Source organism: Elephantulus edwardii, unplaced genomic scaffold (genome assembly GCF_000299155.1).
Source record: "Elephantulus edwardii isolate Elephantulus edwardi_28Jun2011 unplaced genomic scaffold, EleEdw1.0 scaffold00051, whole genome shotgun sequence".
NCBI lineage: Eukaryota > Metazoa > Chordata > Mammalia > Macroscelidea > Macroscelididae > Elephantulus > Elephantulus edwardii.
In genome coordinates this window covers 1875512-1897314 of record NW_006399801.1, presented here as the reverse complement: position 1 = coordinate 1897314, position 21803 = coordinate 1875512, and the positions used below count along the sequence as shown (strand labels likewise).

The following is a 21803-nucleotide window of genomic DNA, read 5'->3' as shown; positions in this document are numbered from 1 at the left end:
GTGTTATATTATTTTTTAGGAACATTCTTCTAAATTGTATAGCGCTCCTCTGTCAATTTGCTGCACTGAGGTAATCTGGGTTTGCTGTGATGCTGAACCTTGTGCCACTGGGAGGTAAAATATCATAATGGCTGCCCCTGGTGGACAGTGTTTGGTTGAGCTCCCAGTTTAAGACAGGTTTGGAAGCAAGAGTGGAATCCACTTTCTAAACCACATGTCTCTGGAAACTATGAACTTAGAGAAATGACAATAACTTAAGAAAGGCTTCAGGCCTTTTGTTCATAGTGTCACAATGAGTCGTGCTTGAGCTTGACCACAATAAACAACAACAACCAACCCCAAAACATATTGCAAATCCAACTGCTTCTTATTATTGACCCCTAGCACTAGAATCCAAGGCACTTTTATCAAGCCTGGACTTCTAAAATAGATTTTAAACTACTATCTCCAATTCCCAGGTAATTCCTTTCCCTGTTAGACTGTTCTTCACATAGTGGCAAAGGGTGATGATTAAAAAGATAAATCAGGTCCTTGTCACTGACCTGGATCAAGTCACCTATCACTTACTTCCCTTTATATCTAAACTAAAAGCTTCTCTTCTTTAAAATAGATATTGTTATTCAGATTATCCAGGGCAAGAGTACTCAAATCAGCATATGAGGATTTTTTAAAATTATTGATGGTGAACAAATAGATTCCACCATCTCTAAAATTTTTTAATGAAAATCTCTGGGTGCTCCAGTCTGGATTTCAAGAATTGTTTAAAGTTCCTCGAGATTTCAAGACTATGATAATGATAGTGTTAGCCTAGAGACCAAGTTTCGCCTGATCCTGGCCCTGATCTTTGCAATTTCTTGCTGGACAGATAGCTGGACAAGGAATAAGGATTATAGAAGAATAATCAATGCCTTTGAGTTGTGGTGTTTGAGAAGAATATTTTATATACAATATACTGTAAAAAGAACAAACAGGTCTGTCATGGATAGAGTAAAATCAAGTTTTCTCCTTGGAAGCAATGATTTTTGAAGCTCTAGCTCATATACTTTGGGAATGTGGCCAGGGAGGACTAGTCCTTAGAGAAGTATAATATGATTGGAGGAATAGACGGACAGCACAGAGGAGGAAGACCTCAAATGAGACGGATTGACACAAACTGGGGTAATGAGAGTATGTGTGTCAGAGTCAGTGAGACTGGCTCAGCATGAGGCAGGGTTCAGAGCTATTGTACATAGGGTTGCTATGAGTTGCAGATGACTCAATGACACACAACAACAACAACAACAACAATAATTTTACCATGAATTTCATTTAAATAACAAAAAGTTTTTAAAACATTGTAATTATTTATTTTTCTAATTACCTTTTAAAGTACCAAGCCAATTCTGAAAGAATAAAAGTGATGATCTATTTATACTTCGTTATATTTTGCAATTTAGTATATAGCTTTTGCTCTAACTTATTTCCTTCCCACTTAACACTGAGAATACGTAGAATTATTTCACTCTTCTTTCCTGAAATTCTTTCTTCCTGAAAGTTCTCACAAGTTCTTAATATTTAATGAATTGTTAATGAATAAATTGAACTAATTTCACTGAATATCTATCATCTATCTATCTATGTATCTATCTATCTATCTATCTATGTATCTATCTATGTATCTCTCTCTCTCTCTCTCTCTCTCTCTCTCTCTCTCTCTCTATCCATCCATCCACTCATCATCCATTCATCCATCCATAAAGGAGATTGTTTGGTTCAGTTAAGTGATGTGCTAATTCATTTCCAGTAATTATGATATATTCATCAGGAAACCCAAATTTGTAGGGAGGTGAAACTAATTCTTATAATAACCACTGCCTTAGAATTGGTCCCTAACTCATGGTAACCCATACACACAGATGAGATACTGTCCAGGCCTGTGTTAGCCTCATGTGTCACGTGCAGATCAGACTATTGTTTTCACAGGGCTGTAACTGGCTTATTCTGGAATTAGATCAGCAGGCCTTCTTAGCTCATATAATCTAGAAGCTTATGAAATCTATCCAGTATCATGGCAACACAAAATCCTCCACTGACAAGCAAGAGGTGGTTGTACTCTAGAATTGAACTGGACCTGAATCTCCCCATGAAAAGGGAGAATTCTACCCCTGAACCAACAACCGCCTTATTTCTAACTCCTAATTATAAAAGGCTTAATATTTTCAATAGGTCATATCTTATATTTCTTTATGTGTTTGTATTTTCATCTCATTTCTGGCACATTGGAACCTGCCCATGTATCTATCTAACCCTCCAGCGTGTTCCTGGAGGCTATAGACCCTACAGAAGGACACAGCCAGTCTTTTGTCCAGAAGCCACTGGTGGATTTGAAAGGCCAGAGAGATGCCACCTTTAAGTTATCAGCACAGCTCCCTGTGGCCTAGGCCACCAGTCCTCCTTCCTCTTATACTATAATCAGGCATTTAATGTCCGTTTCACTGAATCTTAGTTAACAGTTTTCCAGAACCACTACAGGAAGCCATTAATGAGATAGTTATCGAACACATTATTCTGAATGGTTAGGCTCCATTTCAGTGCATCTGGCCAGTTGGCTTGGTTAAAACAGAAGGGGGGTGGGGGAAGCCTGATTGCCTTTCCTGCAAGGACAAGTGACATAAAGATCATCCCATGTCCATGTTTATCTAACATTTCTGTTTCCTGACCTGGATCCTTCCAAACGAATTATATAGGAAGCAGGCTGATGGACCACTTTGCCCTTCACAAGAAATGAAAAGGGTCACATCTGCTTATAAGAAAACACTGGGGAAATAGACATTAGATGGTCTTTATTTATCTTCAAAAAATGGAAAATGATTTCATTTTTTGAAAATTCTTGTATACAAAACATATGTTTTACATATAAAACATAGGTCCAAACTAGAACAGGAAAGGGTTATTGGATCATCAATTTATAATTGGATATATTTCTAATTTAATTATTATCTAACTAAGAAGGATTTACTATGGAGAGATTTTTCCATGAATACAAAATTGGTTTCCCTATCCCTATCACTCTTGACTCAATGACACTTAAAAACAACAACAGCATATCACACTGTCAAATATGACATGTTTTATTTTGTTGACTGGTAGATGAACTGTGTTCACTGTCATCTACCAAGTCTTTGCATTGCGGTGGCTTGTGTGCCATGCCACTCACAATGGACAAGTTTCAGAGAAGTTTCCAGGTGAAAACAGACCACGAAGAAAGGCCTGTTGATCTGCTCTCAAAAGTTAGCAAATGACAACCATAAGGACCACAACAGAATGTTGTCCAGTATATGGTGATGCTGGTGAACACCTGATGTTGGAAAGTTGGCTTGGATTCAAGCATGACAGTGATTATGAGGATGGTGTGGGACCAAGCACCCTAGATTCCATGTCATCCTTGACTTGATGACAATTAACAACAAATGCACAGTACGTTCATTTTCAGCCAGCAAAGGAGAAAGTGCCACAAGAATAAGGTGAAGGACCGAGAAGGCAATGGGCATCAATTACTTAAGAAAGAGTCTGGTCAGTTCTACCAGCCTTTAGATCTACCCAGGGCCTGAAATGATAATCACAAGTATTACAAAAAGTGTGCCCTGGAAGACAAAAGCAGTGTAGCAAGAGCTTACACATCTTGGTTCTCAGAACTGAGTTACAATTTGGAAGTCCTAATTCATTAATTAACTGTACAGTGTCTCTATATCTATTTACCCTTTTCTTAGCACAGTTATTTAAAGTAAATAAAAACTTGTCTTGGAGTTCAAAGGTATTTTAAAGTCATGAGGTTCTCCCCAAACCTTTTCTCAAGTATAACAAAAACTGAATCCTAGTCAATGTCACAGCATTTCAAACACACCTTCTGAGAGGCTGCTGAGTTTGGCTTCATGGGCACCCAGGTGCCCAGCCTCATGCTCACCTCTCACAATGAGCTGACTTTGGTGCTCCACCGCCGCTGCCTCGTTCCGGGCGATGCACGTGTAATTTCCATTGTGCATCAGGGAGAGGTTGGAAATCCTTAAGGAGCTCGTGAAGTCAATGTTGTCTATGGTCACTCCGAGGCTCGCTGGGATGGGCCGGCCGTCCTTCTGCCAGGTGATAGTGATGGGTAAGTCCCCCGAGACGACGACGCACGGGATGAAGACCCTCTGTCCTATGGAGAATCTTGGAAACTCAAAAGGTTGGATAAAAGGTGGCACTGAAAGAAAAGGGAAAGAAAGCAATGAAGAGAGGGTAACAATGAACTGTGAACATACTTTACATTTCCTTTAAGCAGCTCTGGTGGCCTAGTAGGGAAGGTGTTGCATTGCAGACTCAAAGGCACATGGTTTGAATCTACCAGCTGCTCTGTAGGGGAAAGGTGGGGCATCCCCCCACCCCTGATCTGTATTCCATTGATATGGTAATTGACACATGCAATTCAGTCACTTTAGGTCTAAATCCTTAGAATTTCAATTTCTAACAAGTTCCCAGATGTTGCCAATACTACTGGCCCTGATAGGATAATTAGAAATGAGAGAGAAGAGGTTATGTATGTTGTTGTTGATTGCCATAGACCAATATCAACCCTATGAACAAAAGACCTGAAGCACGACTAATAGTGACCCTATGAACAAAAACCCTGAAGCCTTTCTATAGCTATCATTGTTTATCAAAGTTCATAGAATTTCCAGAGGCATGTTGTTTAGGAAGTAGATGCCCCTACTGCTTCCAAAAATGTATGTTAAATTACTTAACATTTTAAGGAATGTATGTTAAGTTACTTAAAATGGTGTCAGGATGCCCTTTTAAAGGACAATCCCTTGCTTTGAACATATTGTTTTAAAAGTATTCAAACACGCTATGTTCTCTCATTTCTTGGTCTAAACCAGATGCTAGAAACTCATATTGATGAGAAGTCACAGTTGGCAAATAAAAAAGGCTGGGAAGCTACACAAACAATAACGAATAGACGCAAGAATTTAACTCACCCAGGAAGTTAGGGCTTCTTATGATGGGGCCCACTGCCCTCAATAACTGGGTTTTTGTTTGTATGTTTTAAATTTTACAAGTAAGTAATACAAAAACTGAGAACATAAGTAAAACTATAACTTTTAAGAGAAAAAAATGTTCTGTAGAGAGTATTTTAAGATATATTTACACGACAAAATGATCCAAAATAATTAAACACTGTAGACACAAAGGATTTAGACAAAGGGAAAAGTAATTTTCAAAAAAACATGTCTAAATAAGACAGATTTGTTGTTTGTTGCATTACATCAGAATGTTTTCTGTTCTCACATCTGTCCTTCACTCATGGTAACTCCATACACACAACAGAACGGAACCACTGCCTGTCCTCACACTACTGCCATCGTGATGCATCATGGGTCAGACAGACCCTTGTGATCTAAAGGGTCTCACTGACTGATTTGTGAAAGCAGACCACCAGGCATTTCTTCCTAGCCTACTCTTAGTCAGAAAGCACCTCTGAAACCTGTCCAACATCACAAACCATAACTAAACCCACTACTATAAGGCTGATTCTGACTCCTGGTGGCCTTCCATTAGGTTTCCAAGGCTATAAATCTTACCAGAAGCAAACTGTTTCATCTTTCTCCCTCAGAGTAGTGGGTGGATGTGAACTACTGACCTCTCGGGTACCGACCAAATGTGTAACTTAGTAAGGCTCACTGACAAACAGGTGGTTTGAGAGGCATGAGAAGCACTGTAAGCCCATGGAAGGCAAGCAAGGTCATCAGCAGTGTGTCAGGAGGAAACTACCAGACCTGTCTGTCAATCACTTTGAGTCTCTCCTCTCCACTACTGCTGTTTCTTTTGCTTCCAAGTGTGACTCACAAAAAGTGCTATAAAATGTTCAACAATTATTTCATAGGTCTAAAATATTAAATTTTACATTCAGATGATATAAAATTAGAGGTAAAAATAAGTCACGTGATTTATGGTCCCTTATGATTTCAGTGAGAGCAAACCATCCCTTTGAGACATGCTGATTACTTGATCTGACCTAAATAAAAGTAAATTCCCTAAATCTTGTTGGCAATGAAAGCTTGCAATATTAAAGCACAGGGAATTGTGAATGTGACGTGCAACAGGTTTTGACATAACCTTTCTACAAGAAGTATGTAAATATCTGCTAAATGTCACTTATTGCTTGGTGTATTTCTCTGCACAAGACTGAGCTCCTCTCTCTGTGGCTATTCAGAGCCACCGGATGCTGCCAAATGCCACCTGAGATTCACTGCTCCTCAGTCTTTAACACAAACGTTAAATCAGCCTCTTTTTCCTGGCCTTTCCCCTGAAGAGCTAATTGTTTATTCCTTTTCAGAGGATGTTTTGTTACTTTTTCTTTCTTAGAAAAAACCCCAAATTGATTTGATATCTGTTTTGGGCATTTAGCAGTGTTATATACTGATGCAGTTTCTTTAACTCTTCAATTTTGTTTCTTCATGTGCAGGGTGGTGGTAATGAAATACAAGGCATTAACGTGGAAGGAGAGAGTTTATATAAAAAGCTCTGCACAGAACCCAGGTGGTACATGGAAGCATCATTCTCTCTTTCTTCTTCCTGTCCTTTTCTTTAGCCCAAGGCCCACACTGACAAAATAAAACCTACAGTGGACATGTTGAGGCATAAGGAGGTATACATATATCTCCATCATTTCTGCTATTGGTTTCAGCTGAGTAAGTTCTAACTTATCACAAAACACTGCCCAGTTCTGTACAATATTTATGACCATTGCCATGTTTCAATCTATTATTGTACCCAGTGTGTCAATCCACTTCACTGAGGGGTCCCTTCAACTTTACTGGCATTACCACTTTATCAAGCATTGATAATTGACACATTCAAAGTAAATGAGACAATCTTTCCAACAACATTCTGTGATCCCTTTGAGTTTCCACTGACTAAATTTCCGAAAGTAGATCACCAGGCCTCTGCTTGGTCTGAGAAATTGGCTGAAAGCGATCCACGATGGATGGCCTGCTTCTATTTTAAATACTAGAAGCGTAGCTGCAAGTATCACAGCAACACGTGAGCCAATTAAGTGCCACAAACTGACAGAAAGGTTATGACTCTTCTTTATCATGACTCATTCTATCAATTCTATGTCATTTCATTTTGTATGTGTTCTAACTTCATGAAGAAATACAGTTCCTCAGGAGATAGCTCTTGATCTCAGACTGCTCAAAAGGGCATTCACTCAAGCCAAAGTCTCTTAAGATACAACAAAGGACATTATGATCTGCCTAGACACTTGGTAAACTCACTTTGCCTTTTCGTTATACTTTTTCACCAAATCTTCCTTTCCGTCTTATAATATTGTCTCCCCGCAACCCCGCCTTTATAAAATCTCCCCAAATTGAACCTGTTAACCATACTCAGAATATGCAAACCTCATGACTGTCCTCTGAAAGCCAGGTGCCAATTATGTCCCACTCATGTATCTACTGTCTGCTGTCAGCAACCTCTTCAAAGTACTGAAGAATAATGATGTTAGTCTGGAGACTAAGGTGCACCTGATACAGGCTATAATCTTTGCAATTTTTTGTTATGCACCAGAAAGCTGGAGAATGCCTAGGGAGGATAGAAGGAGAATTGTTGCCTTTGAGCTGTGGTGCTGGAGAAAAGTATAGACTATCCCATGGAATGTTAAGAGAAGAAACAGGTTTGTCCTAGAGAGGGTGAAACCAGGCTGCTCCTTGGAGGCAAGGATTCTGAAGCTTCATCTGACATACTTTGGACATGTTGCAAGAAGGGACCAGTCCTTGGAGAGAGACGTCATACTTGGGAGGGTGGAGGGACAGTACAAGAGATGAAGATCCTAGACCAGATGTATAGATTCCATCTGGTGACTAGGGTAATTGGAGTAGGTGTTTCAGAGACAATAAGATTGGCACAGGATGGAGCAGGGTTTAGGGCTGTTGTTATACATAGGGTCGCTGTGAGGTGCAGACGACTCGACAGTACATAACAACAAACAACATACATCTACACTTCACAGGCTCAGGCTATCCAGATTTCAGGCTCTACGTTGTCCATTCTCATGCCATCTGTGCCTCTAAAGCAGGCCAGGGAAGCTTGTGTGATGCTGAGTCAGGCAAATCATTTAATGGTCTCCCTACCCACAAGACGAGTTAGATGTCCACATTGCCTACTTGGCAAAACACTTCAGATTTTTAGGTTACTGACTCCAGTTGGATAGTGTTCTCCATTGTGTACACATGACACAATTAAGCTTTTACTTTACCTATGCCAAGGGTCTGTTGTTTAAAATCATGTTATAGAATGCATTGCAGTCCACCAGGAGTTTGAACCAGAATGACTGGCATACGATTGAGTTTATCTTTCTTACTCCTCTCAGCTTGTGGAACAGTGCCTTGTGCACTGTTTTGCTTTGCATTTGTAACAGTGGTTATGAGTGAAAACAAGGAGCTAGAATTGGCAGAGAATCCTCAGCTCTGGGTGAATTCTGAATTATAAAACACTATAAACTCATGGACCAAAGAAAATAGCTAGACCAAATCACCCATATTTACTCCAATCTCAGAAAGCACCTCATTCTCTGAACCTACTACGTCTTGAAGGATTGTTTATAAATAAAGATAAGAACAAAAATATATATAGGCCAAATTGCACAAATCTCAGGCAGTATATATATCAAAAGCCTGCAGCGTTAGCAAATTCTACCCATTGTTGCCAGAATATTACCTGTGACAGATACTTCTGCGGTAATTCACGTGTTTCCTCAGATTATACTGCATCACTAACAACTTGGGACTATTTTGTTTTTGGTGATTACTTTTTATGGCATACTATTTTCCTTCTCAGTTATTACTCTCCTTTTATTTAATAAACATCCAATCCAACCAATGAAGTGCTACTTTTCTAAATCATTAAAACCATATTATGCATTATTCTTTAAAAAAACCCCAAAACCTCTATATTACACAATATTCTTAAGAAAGACAGAATTCTAAAATATTTCTAGGCTAGTTCATGAACTAGTAATATCTTTTTCATTGAGCACCTGGGTGAGCAAATAATTACGAGCTGAAAGATTGGTTGTTCAAACTTAGAGGTGACTTAGATGACAAGACACTGACAACAGTAATATATTCCAAAGAAAATAAATGTAATCATTTTTTCTTCTTGTTTATGGCAATTTTAAATGTCTAAAGCAGACATAAGAATGAAGACTTTTTAATAAGAGATTTGAGTTTGTAAATTCCAGAATAAATAAAGAATAAAAGTGGGCATCTTCTTTATAAAAATCATACAATCTATTGAAAAGTTTAAAAAACTTTAATTATTAAAGAAAAACAAAAAAACCCTTTAATATTCAATAATTAAAAATAAAAAATCCTGTGTACCCGTTAGTAATCATAAATTAATTGAAACATTATTCGTGAGTGTCCTGGCCTGCCCTGAATTCCTCCCTCTACAGCTCTGATGTTTTCCCTACCAGCTCTGTTCTGCTCTCATTTCACTGCCATTGACTCTCTAATTTAAAGTTTCAACCAAAACTCCTTCTCAAGTTCCATGGTTTCTTGTTGTTTACTAATATCTTCAACTTGGTATTTCAGAAACATTCCAAATTCCTGCCAAACATATTATGTTTCCTAAGATTCATTCTCAACTCTCTATTCCTACTGAAGGGCAGTGGTGGTTCAGCACTAAGGTTCTCTCCTTGCATGTAGGTGCCTTGGCTTTGATTCCCTAAATTGTACCTCTTGTGTACCCTCTGCCTATCTGCCAGTGCCCTGAATGTTGCTACAATGCTGACTAGGTTTCAGTGAGGCTTCAAGACTAAAACTTATTAGAAAGAATTAACTGATGATGTAATTCTAAAAATGAGATAATAAACCCCTATGGAGCACAGGAATGTGACCAGCTTGGAGATAGCACAGAGCAGGGCAGGATTTCAATCAGCTGTGCATGGAGTCACCATAAGAAAATGATTGATGCAGTAACAGCTACCATTTTTGTTGTTGGTAGGCATCACAACTCATAGCAACCCTATGGACAATAGATCTGGACCTCATCCTATCCGTCAATCTATTACATTGAGGGTCTTCCTCTCTTTTGCCATTCCTCCACATTTCCAAGCATGATGTTCCTCTCCAAGGAACAGCCTCTCCTAGTAACATGTTCAAAGTATGAAAGACAAAGTTGTGCCATCCTTGCCTCCAAGAAGCACTCTGACCAAACCTTTTCCAAGACATGACTGCTTGTTCCTTTGGCAGTCCATGGGATATTCAGTACTTTCTTACACCACCACAGTCCACACAGACATCAATTCTTCTGTCATCCTTATTTATTGTTCAGTTTTCAGACTCATAGTAAGTTATTGAAAAGATCCTGGCTTGAGTCAGGTACACCTTAGTCCTCAAACTGACATCATTACTCTTCAGTATTTTGGAGAGAACTTTAACAATGGCCTTGTGAAAAGCAACACATTGCCTGATCTCCTGACAGATGGTACCAATGGTATTTATTGTAGATCCAAGTAGGATGACCGTTAAAAATGTCAATCCTTTACCATCTAGCATAATGTTTACTATTGGCCCTGTAGTAAGTATTTTGTTTCTTGATGTTGAAATGTAATCCACATTGAAGGCAATAGTTTTTGATCTTCTGCAGCAAGATCTTCAGGTCAGCAAACAAGACGAGTCTTCAGTTTCATGAGAGTTCAGCCTCATAGATTATTTGCTCAATATACAGACTAAATAAATATGGAGAAAGGCTACCACTGCGCATCCTTTCTGGTTTTAACTATACAAGGTTCCCTTGTTCCATTTGAACGATAGCTTCTTGGTCTAGGTATAGATTTCGTATGCGTACCAGTAAGTGTTCTGGGATCCTCATTCTTCTCAATGTTAGCTATAGTTTGTTATGATACACATAGTTAAATGCCTTTGCATAGTCAATAAAACACAGATATTCTTCTGGTATTCCTCTGTTTTCAGCCAGGATCTAACTGACATTAGTAGTAACTTCCCCAGTGCCATGGCCTCTTCTAAATCTGGTAGTTCCCTATCAGTGTACTGTTCCAGCCATTTTTGGATGGTCTCCAGCAATGTTTAGCTTGAATGTGATATTAATGATAATATTTGATAATTTCCACATTCTTGGAATCACTTTTCCTGAAAATGGGAACAAATATTGATCTTTTCCAGTTAGTTAGTTGTGCCAGGCAATTGTTCTCCAAACTTCTTGGTCTACACTGTAAGTATGTCTAGGGAATCTGTTATTCACTGTTGGTGATAGTGTAAAATGGTGCAACCACTCTGGAAGGAGTGGCGCTTTCTTAAAAAGTTGGAAATAGAAAATACCATTTGACCCAGCAATTGTACTACTAGGAATATACCCTGAAGAAACCAGAACTACCACCTAAACAGATATATGCACACCCATGTTTATTGCTGCATTGCTCACAATAGCAAAGTTGGAAACAACCCAAGTGTTCATCAACAAATGAATGTATAGAGAAGGTGTGGTATACTCACACAACAGAATATTATGCAGCACTGAAAAACAAGGAACTCATGAAATATTATACAAAATGGGTGATCTTGGAGGACATTATGCTGGGTGAAATATCTCAGTCACATAAGGACAAATACTGCATAATGACACTGTTATAAAATAGGAATGACATGGGGGTTGGGGAAAACAAAAAGAAAAAAAAGAGTGTGTAAATAATGAACAATGCACTGAAACAGATGAAGGGGGAAAACTGTTTAAAAGGAATATATGGTTGGATATTATTTATATGACAATAGTGCAGAATAAGAGCTGCATAGCAAAGTGGACTGGGGGAGAGGGAAGCAATTGCAATAATGAAAAAAATCTTTTCAAAGAGAAAAGCGAACGGGATGGGGATAGGAAGAAGAATGTGCAACAATGAATGAAAATCCAGGTTTTCTGTAAACTTCCATTAAAATATCAATTTAAAAAATTTAAAAAAAACAAACATGTCATTTGATATCCCATATATTCCTGCAGTTTATTCTCTGACAGTGTCTGTAGTGCAGTTTCAATGTCTTCCTTCATTACCATTGTCTCTTGTTCATCTGTTATTTCCTGAAATTTTTCACTCTCGACCAATTCTTTTTGGTATAGTGATTCTATGTCTTCTTTTCATCTTCTTTTGATGCTTCCTAGATTGTTCAAGATTTTGCTCATGGCATTTCTCATCATTGCAATTCAAGGTTTGGATAAGTTTTGCAGTTCCTTCAAAGCTTGAGAAATGCAAAATCTCCCAGTCACAAACAGCTCAGGATAATAAAAGCAGCTCTAGTTTTAAATTATTTTTCTTCAACCATACTCAGTTGGTTGTTCTGTAATAATGTCCATTCTACCCCTCCAAATCCCTTGCAATCATAGTGCCTTTACCTTTAATGAAACGTTTTCAATTGTGTCCTAATTGGCCTCTTCTTCTGTCTCTCTGAGCCACCACCCAGCCTCACTCTACTAGAATGATTTTCCTAAAACACTGCCCTCAGCATGTCCCTCTGCTTTCATTTTTTCACTGCGTTTTAGACTCAGCAGGAGAGACCAAAACAAATAGAACAAACAAAAGCAACCAGAAACAAAATCCCTGCCATCCAAACAGATTCTAATCCCTATTGGCCCGTGTAGGATACAGAAGAACAGTCCACAGGATTTTCAATGCTATATGTCTGTATAGAAGTAGACTGCGTTTTCTTTTTTGTTTTTGATTGGTTTGCTTAAATGAAGAGCAGCTGGTGAGTCTGAACCACCAACCTCTTGATTAGCAGCCAAATTCTTTAACCACTGAGTCACTTGGGCTCCTTAGGTCTGAAATCTACCTCCATGCAGATTCATGACACTCTCTTTCAAGTGGCACCTTTACTGTTTCACCTGTATTGACTCACTAATGGTACACTGTCATCTCTGCCCTCATCCCTGGACTCAGATCCATCCTCACCCTTGTCATTTCATAATGTGAAAACTGAGCTCAACAGTTATCTCCTGTTAGAGCCATTTCCAGACTCCAGACCTATTTGAGCCTGAGTGTCTCTTGAGACTCCTACTGTGACTACATTTCCCTTCCCAAGTCATACTCAGAATTGGTAAGACACCCATCAACCCTACTTTAAAAGACCGCATGCATAGTTCTTTAATGGTTTAATGTGCTGAGATCAGCAGATTCGTTATTGCCCTACTGCTGTTCTCCCACACCCAGCAGTAGCGTTTTCTGTTTCTGGCCATTTTGGCTCATTTATGAGGACATTTACCCCATCCAACCATGATTCTAGTTCTTAGTCTCTAGATCTTCCTGATGACTTTAATCACTTATTGACAGGAACTGTCTGACACTGCTTGATCTCATAAACATTAGATGCACAAATATTGCCTTGAAAATTTCCAAGAACAAAGATTCAATAGTCAATTAGTATTTTTATTGTTAGCTGTCATGGAGTCAACCTCTGACTTATTGTTACCTCATTGCAGTAGAACAAAACTGCACTGTTTTGCAGGCTGCAGAGGTGTGCACCCTCTTTACATCTGGCTATGTGGTAAAGTGGACCATTGTGATCCATGGGATTTTCACTGGCTGATTTCTGGAAGTAGATCACCAGACTTTTTACAGACTTAATACGTTTTAGTCTGTAAGCAGTGCCAAAATCTGTTTAGCATCAGAGCAACAGACAAGCCTCCACTGACAGCCAGGTAGTGGCCACACTTGAAGTGCACTGGGCAGAAATGGAACCTGGGGCTACTGCATCAAAGGGGAGAATTATACCACTCAATTCCCACTTCCTGTCTCAAGCAAAAGACATGATCTCTATTACTGGATTCAAGAGGTGAGATATGGTAGAAAGAATGAAATGGTTTCTTGAAGTGATTCTAATTTTCACTCACACGTAGTATCTCTTTAGGTCTTTTCATGGAAAGTGTGTTTAACAATAAGAGTACACTGAAACAGTACCTTTACTATTGTAGAATGAACAACTTCAGAATTCATGACAATTTCTGAATTTACATTTTTAGGGTCACTATGGACTAAGGAAAGTTGGGAACTCTGGTGGCCTAGTGGCAAGAAGCTGTACTGCAATTCTGAAGGCATTGAGTTTGAATCCACCAGATGCTCCATGTGAGGATGGGCAATCTCCTCCCATGCAATTAACTGCCTCTGAAAACCCACTGGAGGGTTGGCTATGGCTTGGTTCTGACTCAATGGTACACAACAGCATGGATGAAGGAGAATTTTCCCAAGGCAGGCTATTTTCTTCTCCCAGCTGAAGGCAGTAACACATTAACACAAACATTTTGTAATAAAAAAAAATCCTGCTTAGCCCAAGCTAACCTTCATCTCTCCCATATAGGTGAGAGGCATTCGGATGACTTCAGTATCAAGACAGTGGAACTCAGTTCATGTTTTACAGGTTGGGGTGAAGGAGGGGATCATCTGAGTAGGTTGTAATTGTTTTATTTTTGCTTTTATTAACATCTGAGGAAGTAAAGCCAGGTGACATCAACAAGAGTTGGTACTAGCTGGGCTAAATGCCAATGATAAATACCATTCATTAAGTCACCGACAAGCATTTTTAAACTTAGCTCCTTCTTCCAAGTAAGTTCTTTACAAGAATCATTAGTAACAGCAGATTATGTACTTGAGAAATATTTCCTATAACCTTGACTTAAAAGACATCATCTCTCTTTAGAAACGTGGTTATTAGACATAACTGACTTTTTTTCCCTGCTTTAATTGTTTCGGGTGTGGTGGTTTTTTTTGTTTGTTTTTTTTTTTTTACTGACTGACTTTTAAGTGGCTGTATTTGCTGAATAAAATGTTGAAATGAGTTATAGTGTGGACAAGAGTATTAAAAGGCATTTAACAAAATCATGTCAATTAAGTTATTTTTACAAATTTCAGTGCTTTAGATTAAGAGTAAGATGAAGGAATTAGAATCATATTGTTAAATGTCTGAAAATAAAGTGATAACACACTTTCCTTTTTATGGCCATTTATACCATACACACATCAATATAAATCTATGTAACCATCAACTTTCAGTGACCCTGTGCAAGTCCTTTCACTTCTCTGAGTCTCAGTGTCTTCATTAACTCCATAAATGAGCACTCGCACAAGGAATATGCCAGTAGTGACATGCTCTGATAATGCTGAAATCTGTGAGTGCTGGAACTCAATAGGACCGCACGATTTTCCTATAGCTCTCTATCAGTGAAAAATATTGAACTTTCCTTCTCTGCTGGGTTTCCCCTTTACAAGGATTCCAGTTCTTACAGAATTTACTGTGTTTGAAAGGTACAGTGTGAAATAGGAGATACTGAAATCACTTGTTAGTGCCATCGTATAGGTTCTGGCTTATAATGATCATATATACAATGAGCCTGCATTCATTCGATCCCACATCATCCTCACAATTGCTGATGCACTTGAAGCCACTGTTGCAGCCACTGTCTAAATACATCTTGTTGAAGATGCTTTTTTTTTTTTGCTGATGCTTGACTTTATCAAGGATAATAATCCTCTCCAGGGACTAGTCTTCCTAATGACATGCCCAAAGGAGGTGAGATAAAGCCTCACCACCCTCACTTCTAGGGAGCATTCTGGTTATAATTTTAAGACAGATTTATTTGTTATAGATTCCTTGAAAATAAATAGGTTTTGACATTAAGAGATTGATACTTATTCTAAGTTGTGGTTGCTGATTGCCTTCTGGTCATGCATGACTTGACTCTATGAACAAAAGGCCTGGAGCCCCTCTATAACTCTACATTTATCAAAGTTCATAGTGTTTCTGGAGGTATGTTGTTTAGGAAGTGGATGCAACTACTGCTTCCAAACCTGTCATAGTATTTTATTATTGTTATGTGCCATTGTGTTGCCTGTGATGTATAGCGACCCTATGTACAGGAGCTCTGAACCCTTCCCTGTCCTGAGACAGTCTAACAGACTCCAACACACCAAGCCTCATTGCCCTCTAGTCACTGTATCAATCCATCTTATCTGGGGTCTTCCTCTCCTGCACTGTCCATCCACCTGTCTGAGCATGACTTCTTTCTCCCAGGACGGATCTCTCCTGACCACGTGCCCAAAGTAAGTGAGGTGGAACTTCAAAATCCTAGCCTCCAAGGAGGCTAAATTACTACACAGAAAATGCAACTAGTTCTTTCCTGACTAAATAAATCAGTTCTTCAACTGAATACTTAGTGCAATGAAATGGCATGTATCTGGAGTTCTAATTGATGGTTATTTAGTAAGCATATCTTCCTGCAATTTTAATCATTTATAGAAAGTGGGAAAACATTCAATTGTTAAACTAAGATAACTTTTACTATGCAATCTCTTCACATGCAATTTATAGCTTCCGCAAAGCCAACGATGGGTTCCATCTCAATGGCAATGAGATTGAACGTGAGAAGAGTTATTACGAAGCCCTGGCGGTACAAAGGCTAAGTGTTCAGTCATTAACTAGAAAGCCAGCGGTTCGCATCCACCAGTTACTCTACAAAAAAAAAAAAAAAAAAAAAAAGACTTGGAGATTTAATCCCATAAAGAATATTATCTACTAAAGCTCTCTGTCCTATAGGGTCACCATGACTCCTGATTCATGGCCTGATTTGATTGCACACAAAACAATGTAATAGTAGCCAAATCAGACATGTGATTAAATGTGCATACACACACAGTAGATTAAAAATTAGACTCATGTAACACTACAAAACAAAGCAAAAACTCTGAAAAAGCAAAAGTTAAAGAATTAGGGGGCGAAATCTACTGGGCAGATGTGAAACACGAAGTCATTAAGGGTAAATGTTCAACCACGTAATACAGATTACACGACCAAAATAATCAGAGAGTAGAGCAGAAAGTAAGTGAATCAACATTTATATTTGGTGGTATTGACATAAATCCTGTCGTCCACTGACAGTGAATAAGTTCACACTCACAACAGCACTACAGGACAGGGTAGAATTGTCCCTTGGGGCTTCTGAAAACAAATCTTTAAAAGAGCAAACTGTTGTACTCGCTTAGGAAACATGGATTGTAAAACTGCAACAATACAGAGAAGATTAGCATGGCCCCTGTGGAAGGGTAACATGCAAAAGAGTAGCCTCTTTTTCATGGTAAGTGCTTGACAGGTTTGAACCACCAACATTTTGATTAGGAGCTCAGTGTTTACCTTGCAGTGCCACCAAAGCTTCTAGTACTAATAAGCCTTTTAGTAACTAATAGATCAAAGGGACTAAAAGAAGTAAAATAAGATTAAAAAATAATAAAATAATTAAGCTTGAACTTATGTGCATATAACAATTAGGACTGAACAACAAAGGATGTTGGGTGTGTTGGGTTTTTTTACTTCATACTACATACAATATACATTGCTTGGATTTAAGAACTAAATGTGAGCAGTGTAAATGTAAAACCAAATAAGTAGGCATATTTCTTTAAAACTGTTAAGAGATTGTTGTTGTTATGTGCCGTTGAGTCACTTGCGACTCATAGCGACCCTATGTACAACAGCTCTAAACCCTGCTCTATCCTGTGCCAATCGCACTGTCTCTGACACACCCATCCCGATTACCCCAGTCACTGAATCAATCCACCTCATAGAGGGCCTTCCCCTCCTGCGCTGTCCCTCCACCCTCCCAAGCATGATGTCCCTCTCCAAGGATCTCTCCCTCCTTACAACATGTCATATTTTATATATAACTATATATAATTATATACATAACTATAGAAGAGATTGAGATTGTTAACAACTTTAGTCTGCTTGGCTCCACCATCAACACTCTTGGCACCAGTAGCCAGGAAATCAAGAAACGTTTTGCAATGGGAATGTCTGCTGTTAATGACCTCTCCAGGATACTGAAGAGCAATGGTGACATTCTGGGGACTAAAGTGTGTCTGATACAGGCAATGGTCTTTGCAATCACTTGTTATGCATCAGTGAGTTGGACAGCGACTAGGGAGGATAGAAGGAGAATTGGTGCCTTTGAGCTGTGGTGCTGAAGAAGAGTATTGAATGTACCGTGGACTGCCAAGAAAACAAACAGATTCATCCTGGAGAGGGTTAAACCAGGATGCTCCTTGGAGGCAAGGATTGTGGGCCTTTGTCTGACATACTTTGGACATGTTGTAAGGAGGGACCGGTCCTTGGAGAGGGACATCATGCTTGGGAGGGTGGAGGGACAGCGCAAGAGGGGAAGGCCCTCTATGAGGTGGATTAATTCAGTGACTGGAGTAATCGGGATGGGTGTGTCAGAGGCAGTGCCGACTGGCACAGGACAGAGCAGGGTTTAGGACTGTTGTACAAAGGGTCGCTATGAGTTGCAAGCGACTCGACGGCACATAACAACAACAACAACAAACATATATAACTATCTTTTATGTGTGTATGTGTGTGTGTGTGTGTGTGTGTGTGTGTGTGTGTGTATAGTTAATTAACTATAGCAAAATAGAAGAAATATGAAGATCTCTGGTAGGGACAATGAGCAAAAGGGATTCATATATGGGAAATCCCAGGGTCCTAGTGAGGATATATGAGATATGTTTTGTTTGAAAAGATGCCCAAACTTGTGTTTACTGCTGTTATTGTTAGCTGCCTTCGAGTCAAGCATGACTAATAGTGACACTGTGAACAACAAATTAAAGCACCATTTTATATCCATTATATTTGGTAAAATTAGGAAGATAGTGTCAACTATCAGCCAGGGTATGAGGGAATGAGATATATCATGCTTGGCTGGTGGCAGCATAACTAGTACATGAGTTAAATTCTAAGATCTAATAATTCCAGGCCATCATCTTCACAATTACTTGCTATGCATCAGAGAGCTGGATAATGACTAAAGATGACAGAAGAATTGATGCCTTTGAGTTGTGGTGCTGGAGAACAGTCTTGAACATATCATGGACTGCCAAGAAAATGAAAAGATCTGTTTTGGAGAGGGTGAAACCTAGTTTCTCCTTGAAGGCTAGGATTTTGAAGCTCCATCTCATATATTTTGGGCATGTAACCTGGAGGGAAAGGACCTTGGAGAAGGACATCATGCTTAGAAGGATAGAAGGACAGTGCAGGATAGGAAGATCCCAGATGAGATGAATTGATACTCCTAGAACAATAGGGGTAGATATGTTGGAGTCAGAGAGACTCTAGTGGAGGGCAGACTTCAGAGTTGTTGTATATAGAGTCTCTATTGAGTCACAGGTGACTCAATGGCACATAATAACAACAAAAATAATTATATACTTAGTTTTATACATAGGCATAAATCTATCCAATGGCCACTGAGTAGGTGTTCATGAATAATGACCTTCTAGGACAGAATGGAATGGCTCCATAGATGTTTTGTGGTCTTTTTTCCCTCTCCACTAGTTTGTTTACAAAATTTGAATATGAATTTGAACAGATTCTTTCCATTTCCCTCATCCCACACACCCACCCACCGAATTGTACAACCCCATGATTAATCCCCCACCCCCTGCACATCCACATCCCTCTGCTTCCAGCCTCTCCCACCCCTCTTGGATCTTTATACTTATTCTACAATAATGCTCTTACACAATACTTATCCTTGTGGGACTGAGTTAGTTCATGCAACATAATGCTCTCCAGTCCCTCCCAAGTTAGGTAATAATTTAAAAAATTATTGCTCCTGCATGCTACATAATATTCAATTGTGTGAATGTACCATAATTTTTTAATCCATTCGTTTGTGGGTGGATGTTTGGGCTGCTTCCATGTTCTTGTGATAGTGAATAATGCTGCTATGAACAATGCTGTACAAATCTCCGGTTGTGCCTCAGTTCTCATATTCTCAGGGTATATTCCAAGTAGTGCAATAGCTGGGTCATACGTAATTTTAATGTTCATCTTTATAAGGAAGAGCCAAACTGCCTTCCACAATGATTGTACCATTTTACAATCCCACCAACAATGTGTGAAAGTTCCTTTCTCACCACATCTTCTCCAACATGTATTACTTGCTGCCTTGTTAAACTTTGCCACTGTTACTGGAGGTGAGATGGTATCTCATTGTGATTTTGATTTGTATCTTTCTTACTGCCAGTGATTTGGAGCATTTCTTCATATGTCTGTTTGTCATTTAAGGTTGATCAGAGATCTGGGAGTAAAGCCCAAAACCAAAACTGTTGGTCATAAGAGACAAACTGGGAACAAGCTTAGAAGCACTAGTCCAAGGTATAAAGAAACTGCCAAGTACAACCATAAATGCACAAGCTAAAGAGGATAAAATCAATGCATAAGACCTTCTAAAGATTAAACCTCTGTGGAAATAAAAAACTTTTTTCTAGCAGGGTGAAAAGAAAGCCTACAGACTGGGAACAAACATTTGAACAAGAATCTTATAACAAAAGTTTACAGAATATTCCTGGGCCTCCACAAGAAAAAAAAATGGATAACCAATTACAAAATAGGCAAAAGACATGGAAAGAATCTCACAGAGAAGATATTCAAACGGCTCCATAGGTTTTTAAATGTTGCAAATCTTTACAAGCACAGATAGAAAAATTTTCTCCCCACAGAACAATTTTTGTTGTTGTAGATGTTATCTAACTGACTTCCTATCATAGCAACCGTTTAAACTATGCCAAATCTTGCATCATCCTCACAATCTACAGTGTTTTGTGCACTGTTTACTCACTGTGTCAATTGTCAATTTATCTCATGGAGGGTCTTCCTCTGATTCCTAACCCTTTACATTACCAAGCAAAATCTCTCTCTCCAGATATTAATTCCTCCAGAAAATGCTTCCAAGGAGTACTCTGAATGCATGTCTTTCACAACATAAACTAATTACTGGCAAAGTCTTAAAAGAAAATAAAACTCACAACTAACCAATGACACATTAGCATTTTTGGTTCCTGAGTTCCAAGGCCCATGACCAAAGTGGAAACGTGTTATCATAAAGAAGTTCTGTCTTCTGGATGAAGCTGACCCCTTGCTATTCCTTTTGAGTGGTGAGAGCATGCACAGAGGGTCTGTGTATGTGAGAACAAACTGGCATATCAGTGTGTTCTCACAGAGGAAATGCTTTGCTAAACTATACTGCATTCAAAACAGTTAGACAAACAGGGATGTTAGAGATTGCTGGCCAGGAAGACAGTGGCTCACTGTTACATGAATTAAAGGGTTTAAATGGAGGGAGAGAAAAGCTGTTTGGTGTTATATAAGAAGGAATAATTAGAAATGGAAAGAACAGGGAGAACCAGAAACATTTGAGAGGTGGAAGGATCCTTGACTTCAGTTTTGGAGAAAAAGAAAGTTCTTTGAGCATAGTGCACCACTGCCCAAGCCCTGTGGGGGCCGAGTCTAGGAAACAGGCAAGGTGTAGGTGGGGCGGGTAGTTGTCACATTCAGCTGCTAATCAAAAGGCTGGAGATTGAATTCTGCCCAGAGGTGCCTCAAAAGAAAGGCTTGGCAATATACTTCTGAAAACACTGTCAATGAAAACCACACAAGGCATAGTTCCACTCTGACAAACTTGAGGGTAACCAAGAGTTGGGGCTGAGACAATTGCAGGTATTTTTTGTTGTTGTTGCTATTGTTTTTTTTCTTGCTTGGCTTTTTTGTTGTTCTCTACCGATTGTGTCAAAGGACATGTTGACTGTCAGGTGGCTGTTACTGGAAATCAGACAGCATCCTGATACAGCTTCTAAAAACTCACTAGAGGATCAATTATGAGTCAGATCCAATTTGACAGTACATAACAACAACGTGGTGAGTGTGTGTGTGTGTGTGTGTGTGTGTGTGTGT

At 39.0% G+C, this 21803-nt stretch overlaps 1 protein-coding gene across 1 annotated transcript in view; it reads right to left on the bottom strand.

Annotated features, from left to right (window-relative positions):
• Positions 1–21803, bottom strand: part of DSCAM (Down syndrome cell adhesion molecule) — an 845501-nt gene that overhangs the window by 326030 nt on the left and 497668 nt on the right. The window contains exon 9 of the mRNA XM_006886768.1: positions 3944–4222. Within this exon, the coding sequence (XP_006886830.1) occupies positions 3944–4222 (279 nt within the window). The remainder of the gene's footprint in view (positions 1–3943; positions 4223–21803) is intronic.